Raw genomic sequence first — 18,550 nt, 5'->3', positions numbered from 1 at the left:
TACAAAACATTTTTCCTACAGTATAATTTTAGTATGTTTTGAATAAAAATCCTGGACTGAACTACATAAAAATTATTCTTAACATATATACAGCAGAAAAAGAATGTATTAAGATTGCTGGGCTTTGTTATATTGACGTTACTGGGTTCAATTACCATATGCTCGTCTGTGTACATTGAATTGTTTGATCATTTTAATTGTTTAATTGATATAAATCTATTTAGTGACACAATGGTGGATGAGTTATCTTTTTAAAACTAAAAGATGATAACAATTTATTTTGAGAAAGATGAGAGGAGCAAATTAAAATAACCATTACAATTAAATATCTATTTTTCTTTTTTTAAAACCTTCTTTCAACAAATTCATTATATATTTTTTAAATTATATCTTAAATTGGGTTATTGTTAAATCATAGATTGGATTAATATTAAGTTCAAAGTTGGCTTAATGTTAAGTCCTAAATTATATTAATGCTAAGCCCCAAATTAGATTAATATTAAGCCCTAAATTGTATCAATGTTAAGTCCTAAATAAGATTAATGTTAAGTCCTGAATTGGATTGATGTTAAGTCCTATGCTGGCTTAATGTTAAGTCCTAAATTGTATTAATGTTAAACCCCAAATTGTATTAATATTAAGCCCTAAATTGTATTAATGTTAAGACCTAAATTGGATTAATGTTTAATAATTGAATGGGCTCGGTTTTTTGCTTGATTATACTATAAATTTCTTTTCCTAGGGTTCAACAAATAGATCTTGTCATAATTATAATTAAAAACGAGTTTTCTCATCCAAATTTAAACTAGAGATATTAATATAGGAGAAACAATTTGTACATATATCGCATCGTTTTCAAATTCATCGGAAAAAATAGCTCAAAATCATATTGTTATTTCAATTTTGTATTTTTAATCTTAAAATTAAAACTAGTTTATTTTAATTAGTTTAAAGGTAAAAACTAAATAAATAAAAAGGAATGAAGGAAGTGAGTATCGAATGAATTACGTGAAACCTAAAAAAAAAGTATAACATTATTTAAAATACTTATTTCTATGAACTAGAGAAAAATGATTTGTATTGCTTAAGATGATAAAATTAAAAAAAAAAAGACTTAATAAAATAATATTAGTAATAACTGAAAGAAATAAAAATCAATAAGAAAAAGACTTATTACTAAAATAGGAAAAAATAATTGAACTAATATTTTAAAAGTATTTTCAATAAGTTTTTTTTAGTTTCGTGAGTTACCGAATCAGCTCTTCCATGTTGTTATTGTTAGGAAAAATATCGGTTTTCGGTACTCTAATTTTAATATAGAAATTAGGATATACCGAATTTTTAATTCTAATATCAAGATATTTCTTTAAAAATATCAATATTTCTAATTCCTTTAAAAAAAAAAAAAAAAAATCAATTTCAAATATCGTTTTTAAACAACAAATGAAAATATTAACACAAATAATGTTAAATTATAGATGAAGCAAGTGAATTAAAAGTTTCTACTGCTTCAATGTAACAGAACACAACTTTTTTTTTACCACTACAATGTTTGAACCTTTATATTATGCTGCAATTTTTTTTTCATTGCTTATTTTATTTATTTTTTTACGACGGAATACAAGAGAAGATGCTTGCTGATACTGAATGGAAAAGACGGCGAAGCAGAAGAATGTACCTAGAGGATATCATGTCGTGATATCTTATTTGAGGGAAAATACCTCGTGTAGGAGAGATTGTCCCTTTAGATAAGTATCGAGTATCAATAGAGATTCCTAGATATGTATATAGGAGATTTTCTCGGGAAATTTATTTTTACACTTTCTACGTTGGTGACTTGTTAAATTGACATTAATATATGGAGGCAGTCTCACTATAGTGTCCGGCCAGTACAGGCCTATTACTTAGTGCGACATAAATCAGGTGATATTATTATTTTTCTTTTTTGTGTGTTATTTAGTTTATAGTGTGTGAACCAGTTTCTAATTTGTTGAAGATGGATATATTATTTTTGAAAATTATAGATGCAATAGTAATTAATAGATATAGAAAATGGATAATGTTACCCCGAGCTCATCAAAAACAAATTAAGAACTAGGTTCATCAAAACGGAAAAGGGGTGATTTAATATATAACATGCTAATAAAAAATATGCAATATATTTTTTCTGATGAGGAAGATGAAGAATATGATGATGACGAATATTTTAAAGAAACAAAATTAAATTCCGTCCTGTGATAGTGAATACATTTAAAATCACAAGAATATATTAACCAAATTAAGAAAAACATTTAAAAGAAGGTAACATAAAATTACCATTTGTTATTTTTTTAAATTTTATTATTATTATTTTTTTAATTTTCCTACTGTTTGAAAACTATAAATATAAATTAAAAAAAGAAAAAGGAATAAATGTAGCATATCAAAGATATTTGCACCTTACAATGCATCGATTATAGCCTTGTGGCAAAATTTATATAATAATTAATGAATAAAATCTATGAAAAAAATTATGAATACATGGTATATATGTTGGAATAAGAGTAAAACCAAAGATCGAGGTTCGGATTGATCGTGTAAGGTTAAGAGTGATAGATTAGAGATAAAATTCTGAAATTCACATCATAATAATTAAATTATTTATACAAACAAGCTTTGTGTTGATTACGAATCGAAAGAAATATTACACAAGATTTTTACTATCCGGTATCTTATTTACGAGTAAGTACCAGTTAGACTATCGTGTAGGGGGGGAGTCATCGTGATTCAAATCAGTTAGGTCTTAGATCAAATGTCCTTCTGTTTTTCTAAACGAACGAAGTTTAACCCGGACAGACACAGTAAAATACCTTGGATTGACATTGGACAAACGACTTACATGGACCTCCCACATAAACATAACAAAAGAAAAGCTTAATTTCCGACTTAAATTTCAAATTTCATCTTTTAAATAAACGATCAAAATTACCACTTTCAGAAAAGCTAAAGATTTATACTTACCTTCTCAGATCAATTTGGACTTACGGTGCACAATTTTACGGATATGCCAAAAAAACTAACTTACTGAAACTGCAACAGTTTGAATCAAAATTACTAAGACTGATCAGTAGCGCTCCCCCTACATCAGTAACAAGAAATTACACAAAGATTTACGAACTCCCTACGTACAAACAACCATTAAATCATTATATAAACGGTTTCACGACACACTTCCAACACACACTAACCCTCTAATTCAAGGACTATCAACACTAGACTTACCAGATACGACACGACGTTTACGAAGGAGCTGGAATAGGGACCTATTAAATTGATTTTTAAATTTCAATTTTAATGGAGAGGCATCATTGGATGACCTTAACCTTCATGCCTTCATGACATTAATATTATTTTTTTATTATTATTTATTATTATTTTTTTTCTCTCTCTCTACATCTCATTCGCTGGTTGTAAAAATACTTTTACAGTTGTGAATAAACTAAATAAAGTCAAAAAAAAAAAAAAAGGTCTTAGATCAAATCAGTCTGGCTTTAGAATGACGACTGTCAATCCGATTGAACGTATAGGGGTCACTTCAAACAGATTGAATCAAGAAAAAAATATATTTTATTTACAACATATCTTCCTACCAATGCTAAAATGCCACATTATAAATCTTCTGGGATAATTTATCGTAGCGTGTTGTCATTACTACTCTTTTGATTTATTTATAGCAATAAAACGTTACAATCACATCGTTACGATTTATTGTAGCGTGTAAACCTGCCTTAAGAAAAATAAATTTTTTAAAAAAATTTTGGGATTGATTTATTCCAAAGATAGTATCGTAGACTGGGGTAACTTTTTCTGCTGGAGTTTCTCTACGTACTGCCAACCGAAACAATCTTTGTTGTGGTAAATTTTATTTTTTCAGCTGATGAATCTTCGTCCCTGTTCACCATCAATACCTCCAGAGCCAAATCAGAGCCACAGTTCAGTGAAGATACGAGGTATTTTTTGATAAAAAAATTAATTCCATTTATATAACTACATCTAATACCCAGGTTATTTCAAGGTAAAGTGTTCTGACTGAAACCATGAATTAAGAATCCTTAAACGAGAAGCAAATGAATATCTGTTAACGCTTTGCTTAGAAGGTATTCAAGCAAGGGAGATTTTCATTGTTATGAGTTATTTGTAATAATTTAATGTGTGTTGAAACTACTTCATTAATGAAATTCAAACAATAATATTCATATAAAATGTTGTTCAAAGATTACCTTGAGAATTACAGTTTCGGCATCTTTCTTCCGCAGCATCACTGAGTATACTGAATATATGTTGCCACGCTTTCCAGATCTCACACCACAGGAATAACATTAAACATTATTTTGTGGAAACACTAAGCAAAAAGTCTACCCAATTTACCTAATTTCCTTTACAAAGAAGAAAAATTGAAACTTACAAAACAACAAACACCGTTCAGCTACTGCTGTATTTTTTTTCTTGTTTTCAGATCTTTAATTCATATTTTCAGTTAGGACACTTAACTCTGAAATACCCAATATATTATAAATTAATTACATATAACGTTAACTATATATAACCGTGTGTATTAAATAAATTAACATAATTTTCAGAACCTCCAGCCAAATTCATCTGGCATTGGAATTTACGCCCAGCAGCCATATCCAAGTTGGACTGGTAACTTCAACATCACATGAATACTACCAAACGACTTCCTACAAAAAGGACGATGTGAAATCTAAAGTCACCCTATCCTCAAAATCTTCTCCATCCCTTTATCATACTTGTTCCAATGCTTCAAAACCATCGGCCGGAATCGGGTAATAATGTGATAATATGATATCCGCTATAGAATTCTATAGATGAGTATCAATTTAAAATGTCATTTATTGGATGTATCGAGTGACTTGTCCAGTAATTAATTTCAGGAGCGGTTCATTGTTCTGCCGGATCTGCCATGAGGGTGGGAGCAATGATCAGTTCATTTCGCCTTGCTGCTGCAGAGGTTCCTTGTCCAGGGTCCACAAAACCTGCTTGGAGAGGTGGCTTGCTGAGAGTGACTCCAGTCACTGTGAGCTCTGCGGGTACAAGTACAGAACTAAAAGAGTGCCTAAGTGAGTAGCTATTGATTACAAATATGTTAGTCCAACAACTAGGCAAAGTCACAGTCAGGGGTGAACACCGAGTTAGTATTTTTTGAAGGCTTGGGGGCTATCGAGGTTGCAACGGAATTTAGGATACTCTTAAATTTTTTTTTTTAATAATTTATTTATTGTTATTTACAACTGTATACACATATATACAACAAGTAAATTTGCTGTAAGTGACATAGTGACATGATACAAACATCTGGAGAATCTACCCACTGATAGAACTCCAATAACATTTCTAGAGGAGAAGATCTCGAGGTCATCTTCTTTTTAGACGCCTAGGAGGATTATTAGGTAATGAAGGAGAAGCCAGGTTCGAAACAAGTAGATTTGGGTGGTTGTGAAGTTTATTATGGAAGGAACGGTATCTGGTTCTGGCCAAATCGGCAACATATGACAACATTGAGGCCCTGATGGCTTGATTTGTGACAAAGTAAGGAGCATTAAGGATTTTATGAAGGATTTTGGAGGAATTTGATGGTTTAGTGGAGCCCCAAAGCTCAACTCCGTATGTCCAGATAGTCATAATTGTCATTCTTTTGTAATGGATTGGGAATTTAGACCGTTTGTCTAGTAAATGTTGCAATAGTCGGAATCTACAAGTAGTTTCTTGTCTTTTTAGTTTTGTATGAGAATTCCATGTCAGTCGTTTGTTGAGATGTAGTACTCTTAATCTAAGCTGAGATCATCCCACCATTTTTATGTTTGTATATATCTATCCTTTGAAGCGCCAACTATTTCATCTTCAGAATTATGTGATTGTGTCTTATCCTGGGTCAGGAGGGATTTTAGGATATCTCAGTACTGAATTACTAATTTAAAATTAGTTTGACTTTGGTTTAGGATTTCATTTATGTGAGTTCAACGACTTTGCCACTAGACCATACAAATAAGTTTTGAATTTTCATCAGATTTATAACAATAATTGTAAATTACAAATTTCATTTGACCGTGGATAATTTGAACAGAAGATGGTTGGGGGTGTGGTCAGAAAATTACACGAATAAGTTGTAAAATCTAAGTCAGACTTAGATTTCAAATCTGCTACTAGTAGCCCTGATGGAGGCTAGGAATTCTGGCTGAAACATTGGCACAATTAAATAAGTTTTTACAACTTATTGGTGTTATTTTCTGACGGTATCTCCAACCATCTTCCCTTCATATAAATTTTATTTTGCTTTAGCATAACAGTGTGCATTTGTCTTTTCCATATTTTCACAGATTCAAAATCCATATCGAATGTACAACCTAAATTATCAATTAATTCAATTAAGCCTGAAATTTTTGATAGAGGACAATTTTTTATATTTACAAATTTTTTTAATGCAATTTATACGAAACTGTGAATTCCACCGATGCTTAAGTACTTCTAACTAATAAAAAAATTAATTGCATTAGACAATGACATTTCGCAATTTATAACTTAAATTTTACGTAAATTATAATAAAGTAAATAAGTAGAATATTTACTTAAAAAATAGTTTAAAAAAAATATTGATTGCAGTTATTAGCATTAGTGTTTGTAGGAAATTTTAAACTCAGCTGCACTTTTTTTTTTCGTCCTCACCCCCCCTCCCCCCATACTGTTGATCCGTAACTAGTCACAGCCAATATCGGAAGCATTGGCAGTAGGTAAACGATCCATATTGGGCTTAGCAAAGGCAATATACGAAAACGCGGTGGTTCGAGTCCTGCCTGTCATGACTTATTTCGTGGCTGATTCACCCAATAAGTCTTGAACATATAGCTCTGGCTAGATTCAGTCTGGTACCCGTAGGCTATCGTGTCAGAGCGGGCCAATTCAGGCGTATGTTACACCAGTTATAAAGTACAGAATATTTTAAAATGCTAAATAATAAAAGTTAAGGATTTTTTGGATGGATGTTATCTATATGACAATCATATGTTAACAGGTTCCGTTTAGTTGTTATAGGCCGAAAAAATACATCATTTATTGATTGATTAAATTAGTTGTAGTAACTAGTAAAAGTTTTAAGATCCCAGAAATGTGCTTGCGTTTTCAAAATTTGTAAAGAAATGTCGTTTTGCGGTTTCCGATAAGCTACACAACCGAATTATTAATTTGTGGTACTCGCTTGATGCAGAATTTTAAGGTTTTAAATTTTTTATAATGGCGAAAAAAAAGTAATAGAATTCTTTAATTTATTGAATTAATTCTATAATTAGTAAGAGTCTTAGAACTGCCAGAATTTCCGTATTAAGTGGTAGAAACTAATTTTTTAAATTATTGGTAGATATATGTTTTATGGCTTCGATTTTATGCATCGGGTTCTGTACGATTACGTTTATGCTAAAAGGATGTTAAATATATGTTACATGCTTTAAAGGCTATGAAAATTTTAGTAGTGATGATGTTAAATATATGTTACAAGGATGTCAAGAAAATATAATTTACATTTATTTATAATCTTAATATTTTCTTGAGACTGGTAAATTTTTTAAAATAAATAATTTAAATCCCATCCATTATAGTCTCAAAACCTTTATTTCTCTTACAAGTCCGACGTTTCGGCCAATCCGGGCATCTTCCGGGACAATCTACTACAAGCTTTTATTACATGTATGATCCTACAAACATTTCAAAATACTTAACATTATTATTTATAATTTATTTTACCTTAATACAGCTTTGAAATTATATAATTTAAAAAACTCTAAACTCCATGCAGGCTATTATGCCAGGTCAAAAACATCAATTTCTATGAAACAGGGAAGAATAGCCTTCATGGAGTTTAGAGTTTTTTAAATTATGTAATTTCAAAGTTGTATTAAGGTAAGGTAAATTATAAATTATAATGTTAATTATTTTGAAATGTTTGTAAGATCATACATGTAATAAAAGCTGTTTTGTAGTAGATTGTCCCTGAAGATGGCCGAATAGGCCGAAACGTCGGACTTGTAAGAGAAATAAAGGTTTTGAGACTATAATGGATGGAATTTAAATTATTTATTTTAAAATAATTTACATGTTAAAAGGATGGTGAGTAAATGTTAACAGGTTATCAAGAAGATATAATGTATATATTAAAAAGCTATACTAATTTACTGTGGGTATACCAACAAACGTTGGCCTTTGCTATTTTATTCTTCCATAAACACCCAGCTCCCCTCAGGTACGGGCTGATGACCTCGATCTTTGCGTGGCTGACGAGCAATTCGACGAGCAGGGAGCGACGGAACCTCCTCATCGACTTGTTAGCCCTTCTCATTATCAGCCCCATCATCGGCCTGTCCACCATCCTGGCGCTCCAGCTGGCCGACTCCTTGTTCATCCTTGATTCTATGGATAAGATTGAACAAACGGAGATACGCGTGCTTCCACGAGCTAGGGGTGTCGAGCCAGATTCTTCGAATAAGGTATAAGGGCAGATTTTATTGTCAATTGATTAATTTTATTTTGTTTATTGTTTTTAACGATGAAAATGAAGAAATTGTTACCGGCCTTATAGCCTAATGCTACTAGAAGGTTCATACGTTAGAGAAAATTACTAACGAATAAATTACCTACATCTAAATATATAACTACACTTGTATTTTAGTAGTTGTTATAAGTGAGCTCTCAACCACTGTACCCGTGATGTATGTTCTATCAGACGTGATGGGTGCTTGGCTTTAATGATGAATCCAAGTAATAATTTGCCGAGGAAAAGTCTGGTAAGATTCATAAAAATTGTTTATCTTTTATATGACACAAAAGAAGGTCTGGATAGTAGACCGAAATGTTGGAATAAATTAAATGTTACCAATTCTTTTCTCTTTGTGTTATATTTTGTATCTTATTTCCAACCATTATTTCCTTAACTATATGGTCAATTTTTTTACTTTGTCCTTCCTTGGCATTACGGGTTTCAGAAGAGAAGTATTCATTGAACCTCAAGCGATGAAAACTCCCTTAAACTTGCAGTGAGATGAGGATTAAGATTCTACTTATATTGTTACTGAAAGCTGGTTAAAATGTTTCGGTCCTATTGCCTTCTTCCACCTGTACACGAAAGCATCGTAGTAAACCTAGTTGTCTTTACCGTATAACTTTATAAAATCATTCTGTATAGTAACGTAGGGACCAATTAACCTCAGTAGCTTAGCCCTTACTACCTCAGCTTATCTATGAATGAACGGTGAGGAAGTATCTTCTCAAGGTAGTGTCTTTTAGAGTTGTTATCTACCGCCAATTCTACTTCTCTACGATTTCCTACCAAATTATTTTACACTTTTCCCTTGAAATTCACCGGAAGACCTCCTGAGCCTTCTTTCTTAAAATCCGTTTAACTCTTCTGACAGAAAGAGATTAAGAGACTCCCTCCACCTGCTAACATCTGCAATGCCTCGTGAGTAACAGCAGTACAGATTTTACACTCTGGATGATTACCAACTACTTCCTGTGTTATTGCGGTTTTGATTTTTTTTCTATTAATTTCTGATGCATAGGATTTGGTTTTTAGTCCGGAACGCGTACCAGCGTAATACCTAGTACTTCTGTGATATTCACAGTATATTACTGAGTCCCCAAAAGCGCCCCCTTTCTCCGATACAATTTAGACCGTTTAGGGCAAATCATGGTCAACTGCTTATGAATAAAAAAGGAAAGGAAGACAGTTTCATTAAAATTTTTTATTTTTATTATTATCCTGTTACAACAGCATCTACGCTTAATCGCCAGCTTTTTCTGCATAATAAGTAAAATTTAGGTTATTTTTAAGGTTTTTTAAAGAATATGTTATATTTTATATGATATATACTTTACATGATGGCCTAGCCGCATCACACCCTGGAAGTTGTGGGGACGATGATATCTCGGTTGGGACAGATGGGGATTATCTCGATGGTGATCACGATGGACATGGCGTACATCTCCTGGGTGGCTATGCGACTGCAGTCCCACGTGACCAAGTGGTACACCTGGTACCGCCGCAACTGCAAGGTCACCCTCATCGGCTACCCGGACCAAGTAGTCGTCGCCTCTCCGGTTCAGCGCACGTCGTCTATCTCTGTTCACGAGATATCATTCTGAATTAATAAAGTTATTATATTATTGATATTTGTTTTTATTTCTTCAACAGGTTTATTTATTGGATGGTAACGTAAGTTTCAATCGAAATCATAAGTAGATCGTTCATCTACAGCATCTAAATTAGGTGTAATTCAATTTCTCCACAGTAAAAGACCCAGGAAGACAAGAATTTTAATTGAAATTTAAGGATTAAGATTTTGTATTAAAAAATAGAGTTATATAAATATATTTAGTGCCTGGATATACAAGCATTAAAGGTAACGAGATGGCAGCTGGCTTCACTAGGAGGGTTCTTACACCATTTACACCTGATGTGGTATCTGTCCCAGCTTTGTGAAGAAGCATATAAAGGCAATTTCCTACTAACTTAAACAATAACTAACCTAAACTTTGCTGATATAACCAAACAAAATTCACATATTACTGAAAAAAAAAAGATAAGTACTAAAACAAATATATTTAACTTTGGAGAAAATATAAACAACAAAAACTATACACTAGAAAAAAATAAGGAAAACCAATTGAATTTGACCCCCACTCCCATAGTCCCTCTCCCTTCCATCCCTCACCCTCCCCACCCCAGCATCGCTACGGGCTTCAAGGTCACGGTCGCGCAGTGGAACGAAAACCCCACTCCTATCGTCTCAAGACGTCAACTGCAACCGAGTCTCAGGCGACCACCGATACATTTAAAACTCCACCACTACCAAGGCGGAATCCGTTAAATAAAACCCAAAAAAGCACTAAAAAAAGAGATATACCTATGTATAACAATCAGCCCAATAGGTCAGACAAATATCTTAGACAACATGACAATCATTGTGAAACAACCCAACCTTATTGTATCTACAGGAAACAAAGTTTTCTCCTAAACTAAATTTAAGAATAAGAGATTATTGTATACACAGAAAAGACACCTAACCTTTTTACGCAAGTTACCTGGAGTGTCTGTGACGACCAATATGGGAGTGACCATTTCCCGACACTATTACATTTCAAATATAAATACCTAAAAAGCACCGAAATACCTAAAACCAAAAAACATCCTAGATGGATAATAGAAAAAGCTAATTGGGAGGAATTCGTAGGACAAATAAAAAAATCCAAAACACATCGACCAGAAAGTGTAGACAAAACAATAGAGAACTTTACGCATAATATAATACAGTCAGCCCTACAGACAATACCGAAAACGAAGGGGGATCCTAAAACAAATCATACTCCATGGTTTGATAATGAATGCAGGAAAAACATTAGTATAAAGAATAAAGCTCTCAAAGATTTTCAACGAAAACCTACAAAAGAAAACTTGATAAATATAAAAAAAAAGCTATAGTCAGAAACCTTATAAAGATTAAAAAGAAAAGATCCTGGACTTCATACGTAGAATAGATAAACTATAATACCCCATTAAAAAAGTATGGCAAAAAATCCATAGTATAGCCGGTAATAACAATATAGAGACCCCGATACTAAAAATTCAAAATGAAATTATTACAAATTCTAAAATAATAGCGGAAACTCTCGTGGATCATTTCGCAGCCACTTCTAACCTGGATAACAATCATAATCGAGAAGAGCAGGGGATTTTACACCATCTACAACACAAGACAACTCATCTCAGCTGGAGTATAATTGCCCCTTCACAATCTGGGAACTGAAAACAGCAATAGATGAAATAAAATCCTCCTCACCCGGAATAGATTAAGTACATAACGCTATGATAAAACACTTTCCTTATGAAACTAATAAAGAGATTCTTGTAATATTCAACTGTATCTGGGAAACATCCACATACCCAGAGGCTTGGAGAGAATCGATAGTCATCCCTATACTCAAACCGGGCAAAAATAAGCTACAACCCATTAGTTACCGGCCAATATCGCTTACCAGCTGTTTGTCAAAACTCCTGGAGAAAATGGTTAACTGACGACTGATGGTTATTGAAAAATATGGTGGGTTATTGAAAAATTGAACCTCTTGTCACCTAAACAATGTGGATTCAGGAAAAGCTGATCGATTATAGACCAGCTTGTGACAATGGAAGCCGAAATTCTCAACACTTTTTTAGATCAATCAGAAGCAGTAGGTATATTTTTCGATATTGAAAAAGCATGTGACACTATAGACAGGAAAAAGTATAACAAAAACACTATATGAATGGGGGCTCAGAGGAATGTTACAGACGGCCCTTTGTATGATCTGATTACACTAAAGATCAATAAATAATTGAAAAATAAATGGTTACAACAATTAATTTTTAAACTAATTCCTATATTGACTTTATAGATTAAACTTCTCCCTATGTTAACAACGTATGTTATAAAAAAATCGAAAAGAAATATTATTGAGAATTAAATATGACTTATTATTAATTGAAGCAATAGGTAACAAACAACACTAATCATGTAAACACTTTATTTTTAACAAACAGCTTGGAAGAGAAAATATTGGTGGACCACGTAGAAGAATTATTCCAATTCGATACTCAATGATTCAGAAGTTCTTGACGAGAGCATTGAACTGGAAGGCGAAAGTAAATTAGTGACGAGCAACGAACGATCTTAAGTTGCGATGAATCTTCGTTAAGTTGGGGCCTCTAGCTGGAATAATAAACCCAAGAAAAAAAATACAGCTGAACTAACCTTTAAATTTCTCATTAAAATGCTATTTTGTGAAACTTGTCACCCAAACAAAATCATTCAAAGCAGTGACCGCTTTCGTTCATCGTGAAATAGTTTCAATCAGTAACGCACGATGGAGTCCCAAATTGACACAGAATCGATTGACGTTCGTAAGTGTTCTATTTAATTTCCATATGATAGTTGACCTTTAAATTTAATCAAGGTCAGTATGGTAGCTGGATAAATCTAAAGAAATAAAATAAATTTATTGTGTACCATTTAATTTACTAGCACCCGCCTTGTTGATTAGAACTTCATCGTTAGGGATTAGAAGAAAGGAGAGTAATAAATAGTAGAATATCGAGGTAGCCTGGTACTGCGTTTTAAATTTTATTCTTTTTATTTTTCAGTTTATAATAAGCTACGTAATTTCAGTCAACATCCTTTTCTTCTAAGCTCTGACGTTGGACATAACTTTGGAAATAATAATAACAACAAACATATCTCTACTTTTTTTTCATAGCGACAAATCACACACAAAAAAAATTTCGACTTTATTTTAAATCGGATATTACCACACTCCAGAGCTACTTTATCTGCTGGCATCACCCTACAGTCCGTCAAAAACCTAGTGTGGTTGTCAAAAAGTAACCCTGGTCTACAGTATAGCGTATGGAACACGTGAAACACTAAATTTAAAAAAAACTTTTTTATTATTATAATATTGGTAATAAGGGGTATGCTAGAGGGAGTAAGTTGCTGGGTAAAGTGAAGCTATAAGGAGGAGGTTTTTGATGAACTCTGGAGGCATGGCAGAGGGTTGGTGCCAATCAGGAATTAGTGTACTCTGCTCTCTGTCCAAGGGAAAGTGAATTCAAAAAGAGAGGAGTTCACTATATCCCATCCCCATCTATCACTATATCAGATTTATGTTGTTAGCAAGATTGCCCTCCATTGTGATGTAAACTGAAAAAGAAGGCAGCTTGGGCTTGGCTCCTATTACTTTGACACGTACCTGAAGCCCATCATAAGGCCTACCCTTTGGCTTCACTTTACCCGGCAGCTTGTCATCTCCATTATACTGCTTCCTCCACGAATCCAATCACCGCCTTCCTTCTGTATCAATTACCATAGTGAACATATATAATAATCTCTACGTAAACCTGTGCTCCGAGGGCGTGGTTAAACTCTCCTGTTTTTCTAAACATTCCCTTTGAAGGAGAACAGAGTATGCACTTACCTTTCAATAATTGAGACGGTTTGACCAGCCATCTTTGTATTTCTTTTTCAGTGAGAACGGAAAGGATAAATATGGATTGTTTTCAAACAAATTGTATTTTCATTTTTGTAAGGCTCACTCATCGACATTATCAATATCAACTTAATCCAATGACCACTTTAGATTTCACCTACTACCTCTCTCACCTTCGCCTCCAGAAAAAAAAAATAATTGAGGGACCTTAGTTGCACCATGTAGTCGTGGAGCTATTTCGATGGTCCACTGGATTTATCAATCAATAGATTGATTATTTTTCTGGCTGATTAACAGACGGCATCGTCCTATTGAAATAAGATGTCAGTCTGATGTTAAGAGATCTAAAATTGTCGGGAACATCGTGGATTTAACAAACTACATGTTTTTTTCATCCTCTCAACCAGTGATACAATATTCCTCTCTGTTTCGCATCCGGTTTTTTGTTGCCACAATATGAATGTCCACCACCTGGTTTCGAACCGTGGAAAGCTTCTGACCAATATTGCCCTACCGGTGGGCTACATGGGCCAGACACCTACCCCACGCAGGCCTGTCTATTATCCTAATGCAAGGTTGAAGGTTGAGAATGAAGTAATCTGCGAGATTCAAGGCGGTATTTTCATTTCTTTAAAGCTTAATGGTTCTAGTTTCTAAAATGTGTAGTACTGAAAATATGTGGGCCCAGCCAAGGTAAAGACTACGCCTTGACAGATTATTTCTGAGGCCACCAGTCATTATATGGTAGATAAAGCTGGCGCTCAAAGACTTTAGCTGACTATATTGTTAGCGGAAGATTAAGAATGCGGTTTGAAATATTCTTTTGAATATTGATTTTTTTCAAGTATCTAATTCAAGGGGTATATCTTCAGTGAATTATTTTTTCACTTCCATTTTGAGCAAGGTAAATACTACTTAAAGATAAGGAACTGATGAATGATAATGAATAAATAATGAAAGATAATGAACTCGGTTGAAACTGATGCATAAAGTAATGCCTCAAGTAATCCTTTTTTAGAATATGTAAACATTATTGACCAAATAAACATGACTTTTTATACTCATAAATTTTAATTTCATAAATTTTATTTATTTTTGTTTTTTAGCTACTGCAGAAGCTGCCAGTGAAAACACGGAAAGTGACCTACGGCATGCACTCAGCAGTAAAACTCAAGAAAGACAAATGACTCCTACAGAGTATGAATTGTTGCATTAAAAAAAATACTGTAAAAATTAAATTATTATTATAATTGAGAATTTAACAACAACATTTCAGAGGTCTGAAACAGAAGGAAAAAAAAAAATTTTTAGCACTAATATTAAATCTGGAAAAGTTGGGAGGAACTTTTTATGTTTTGTAAGTTTGTGCCTCTGATTCATGTATACATCAGGCAAGCGGTTGAAAGGCAATTAAATTCTCTACATTACAAGGAAAATAAATAAATAAATCGCATGAATCAAAAATTGATTAGCAAAGTTACAACGCACTGATGTTAATAGCCATGTTTGTCTCATCCTTTTATTCTTCAGCGAGTTTTTCATGTAGCAAGGATGGTTCCTCATCTTCTAGTCCTGGCTAAACATTTCACAGACAGTATACTTGTCTGCTCGTGCGTCTTTTTCATGTTACACCATTTTGACTGAACCATGAAAGCACCTCAGGATTTTTCCCTCAAATGCTAAGAGATTCCCTTTCTCCCAACTTCGAACGCAATTAAAACACTTTTATTGTGTTTGAGAGTGATTAGTATCTCCATGTTTCTTTAAAGCAATTTTCGACGTTTCATTATCGATAGTTTTTTTTTATTAATTATGTAAAGACATATTAGTTAAAGAATAAATTTAGTATCATTTTCTTTTTTAGTTGCTGTTGCAGAATCTGCTACCAAAGGAACATATCTGAGCCGAACCTCTCCCTCTGTGGTTGTAGAGGGACTCTCGAATTAGTTCACAAGAGCTGCTTGGAACTATGGCTGGCTTCGAGTCATCAGGCATACTGCGAGCTATGCGGCTACAGGTTTAATCTCAGGAAGAAGCTCAAGTACGCTACGACAATCAGTTGTTTTTTTTAACTTAATTAACAGTTGAAATTAACTGGACCTTATTACTATTTTCGTTTTGTTAGTTATAGTTCTTTTTGAATGGTACTTCATTGATTGCTCTTATCGTTTAAGGTACGGATTGTTCAAAGCTATCTTGGTTTGGCTAAAGCTAAAAAGATCGAGAGAGGACAAAATCGCTATTGTTATGGATATATTCAAGCTCTCGGCAGCACTGGCGATGCTCTTCGTCATCAACTACCAGACGATGACTCTCCTAGGCAGGATCCAGCGGTTAGACATGTCCTTACAAGACTTCGTGAATCCATTTTTGGAGCAAGACCAGAATTGGAGCGTAATCATGACTCTGTCCTTATATTTAACATATCATTAATGTATTTTGTTAGTTCTTGCAACTCATTTTTTAATTACCAACTTTTTTTTTTATAATTTATTCTATTAATTTCATAGATACTTTTTTGACCGAATTAATTTTTGAACATACGACTTTGAGATAACCTATTACTTTAACAATACCTAATTAATCCTTTGTATGATAAAAAAAATCTCTGTTATCCAGATATTTCCGGGTTAATATAATACATTTATTATAGTTTTATGATCTGCTGGTAAGGTTTTATGAATGGAGTGGACTATATTTATAATGAGTAAATTTATAATAAATTAGTCATGGCGAACAAAGGGAAAATGAAACCTCTGTTCTTGAAATGATTTTTAAAACAACTGATTATATGTGATTTAGCTAAAAGTGTTTACAAGATCAATTAGATTAGTATTTAAATTAATTTTGATAATTTAATTGAATAGGGTGACATAAAATAGTTGAAGATATTGTAGTCTCCTAGGTGGTTGATTAGTGATGGGCTATTGAGGTTTTGATTGAACTTGAAGACTGGTCTCTCTCGTATGCTCTCTTCCCTCCTTCACCCTGCCTTTGCCTGCCTGGGTGCTGTGTGAAGCTACTCACTCATGGTGAAATGTTGAGTATGAGCAAAAAAGGTGTTCCTCTCTGGCCCTGTATCTCTCTTTTAACCTGTATAGGCAAATTGGTTGAGAGACCCTACTACTTCATCTATTTGCCAATAGATTAGCAGCATTTGAGATCCCATTCAAAATGTACAAGGTATTTAAGTCGAAGGCATTCTAACACGAATAATATAATTTGTAAAAATAAAAAAGTTTAATTGCCTCAGTAATATCTATAGATATCATCACTAAATCAGGATGGTTTACTCTATTTTCCTTCCAAGCGAAAGCGAAGCAAAAATCTGGAGGTTGACCTCTTTCTCAGGTCTCAGGTTATAGCAACCTAAACTTGCAGAAGGCAGGCGATGATTGGCCCTACTCATTCGCCACGCCCCTGATTCATAGGGCCCGCCTTTTCGTCTTCACCTTTTCAGGGAGTTTAACACCTCCCCTCCCTATTATAGCCCTTCCTTCAAGGTAAATCTGGTAACAAGGAAACGAGAGAACTATTGTTGGTCTAGAGGCTGAACTAGTCTGGCCGTTGCTGTACAGGGACATGTATGGCTACATGAAAAAATGCTTAACCTTATTGCCTGATGTCTACTATAGCTCACATAAACTTGAATTGCAATTGTTTCAGGTTTATGTGAAATTTAGGTTATATAATGATGATAAACCTAGGTAGATAAATAATAGTTAGCTAAGTGGAAAAATACAAGGAAATTGTCTTGCGTTTGGTTTTCGTCCCAATAAAATGAATTTTTGAACAGGAAAAGAACTGTTTACAGTCATTTCTTACAACTGATTGATTAATTGCTTCAGGATCTGGCAGATGTGGGTAATACGATATTCAAACTCTTCACGCTGGCCGTTGCCACGCCGATGACACTGGACTACATCGGAAATAAGATGCACAACCTGGACATCCATATCAGTCAGTGGTACAGGTGGTACGAGTCGCAAGTTGTCATTGAGCTTATACCTGCTTAACGGTAAAGAAGCTGTTTTAAATAAAAGTTGCAAATTTAAAGTTGGTTTTTGTTTTATTATTTTTATTACAGCGTTTGGATGTTTAAAATGTACATTATAGATAAGAGCCGTAGGAATGAACAATCCCTAATTCTTTTGCTTTTACTTGTCCTATAATGTCTTCTTTGGAGTCATTTTGGAGCTAATTCAATAGACTGTTTAACAAGCCGAAAATGATTACAATCAAGTAAAAAATTACTTAAAATGTAATGTTTTGTCAATTTATTATTTATGAACATTGATATAGAATAATACCAGGTTCATAGTATACTACGTTGTAATAATGCATGTTTAAAACATGTATGTGAAACATAATAAATATAAACTAAAATAATAAATATATATCTCCGTCATATCAATTTAATTGTTATAAGTGCTTATTTTAGGAAACTAATTAACACTTCTTCGGAAATTCCAAATTCGAACATCAT

The 18,550-nt window shown here is 33.3% G+C and overlaps 2 protein-coding genes across 4 annotated transcripts in view; both read left to right on the top strand.

The window, feature by feature from the left end:
• LOC106679980 (uncharacterized) overlaps positions 1–10,213 on the top strand; it is a 25,150-nt gene extending 14,937 nt beyond the window's left edge. For 2 of the 3 annotated variants that reach the window (XM_014419409.2, XM_014419410.2), the window contains exons 4-8: positions 3,914–3,989; positions 4,620–4,826; positions 4,935–5,120; positions 8,291–8,534; positions 9,934–10,213. In XM_014419409.2, the coding sequence (XP_014274895.1) occupies positions 3,914–3,989; positions 4,620–4,826; positions 4,935–5,120; positions 8,291–8,534; positions 9,934–10,188 (968 nt within the window). In that variant the 3' untranslated portion in view covers positions 10,189–10,213. The remainder of the gene's footprint in view (positions 1–3,913; positions 3,990–4,619; positions 4,827–4,934; positions 5,121–8,290; positions 8,535–9,933) is intronic. The other variant, XM_014419411.2, reaches the window with a different exon arrangement.
• A 2,320-nt stretch (positions 10,214–12,533) lies between these two features.
• Positions 12,534–18,125, top strand: LOC106679962 (E3 ubiquitin-protein ligase MARCHF4). Its single transcript, XM_014419375.3, has 5 exons — positions 12,534–12,982; positions 15,171–15,261; positions 15,929–16,105; positions 16,239–16,458; positions 17,913–18,125. Exons 1-5 carry the CDS (start codon positions 12,946–12,948, stop codon positions 18,078–18,080), a joined length of 693 nt encoding a protein of 230 aa, XP_014274861.1. The 5' UTR covers positions 12,534–12,945; the 3' UTR covers positions 18,081–18,125.
• Positions 18,126–18,550: the final 425 nt, after the last annotated feature.

Source organism: Halyomorpha halys, unplaced genomic scaffold (genome assembly GCF_000696795.3).
Source record: "Halyomorpha halys isolate HHAL.00 unplaced genomic scaffold, Hhal_1.1 Scaffold237.1, whole genome shotgun sequence".
NCBI lineage: Eukaryota > Metazoa > Arthropoda > Insecta > Hemiptera > Pentatomidae > Halyomorpha > Halyomorpha halys.
This window is presented reverse-complemented; position numbering and strand designations above follow the sequence as displayed.

What these genes read in the sequence shown, in the direction of transcription:
- LOC106679962 (XM_014419375.3), top strand. Translation starts at nt 12,946, where the DNA reads ATGGAGTCCCAAATTGACACAGAATCGATTGACGTTC. An exon ending in CACAGAATCGATTGACGTTC is followed by an intron (nt 12,983 to 15,170) that starts GTAAGTGTTCTA and finishes TTTGTTTTTTAG; the next exon opens with CTACTGCAGAAGCTGCCAGT. An exon ending in AGCAAGACCAGAATTGGAGC is followed by an intron (nt 16,459 to 17,912) that starts GTAATCATGACT and finishes TAATTGCTTCAG; the next exon opens with GATCTGGCAGATGTGGGTAA.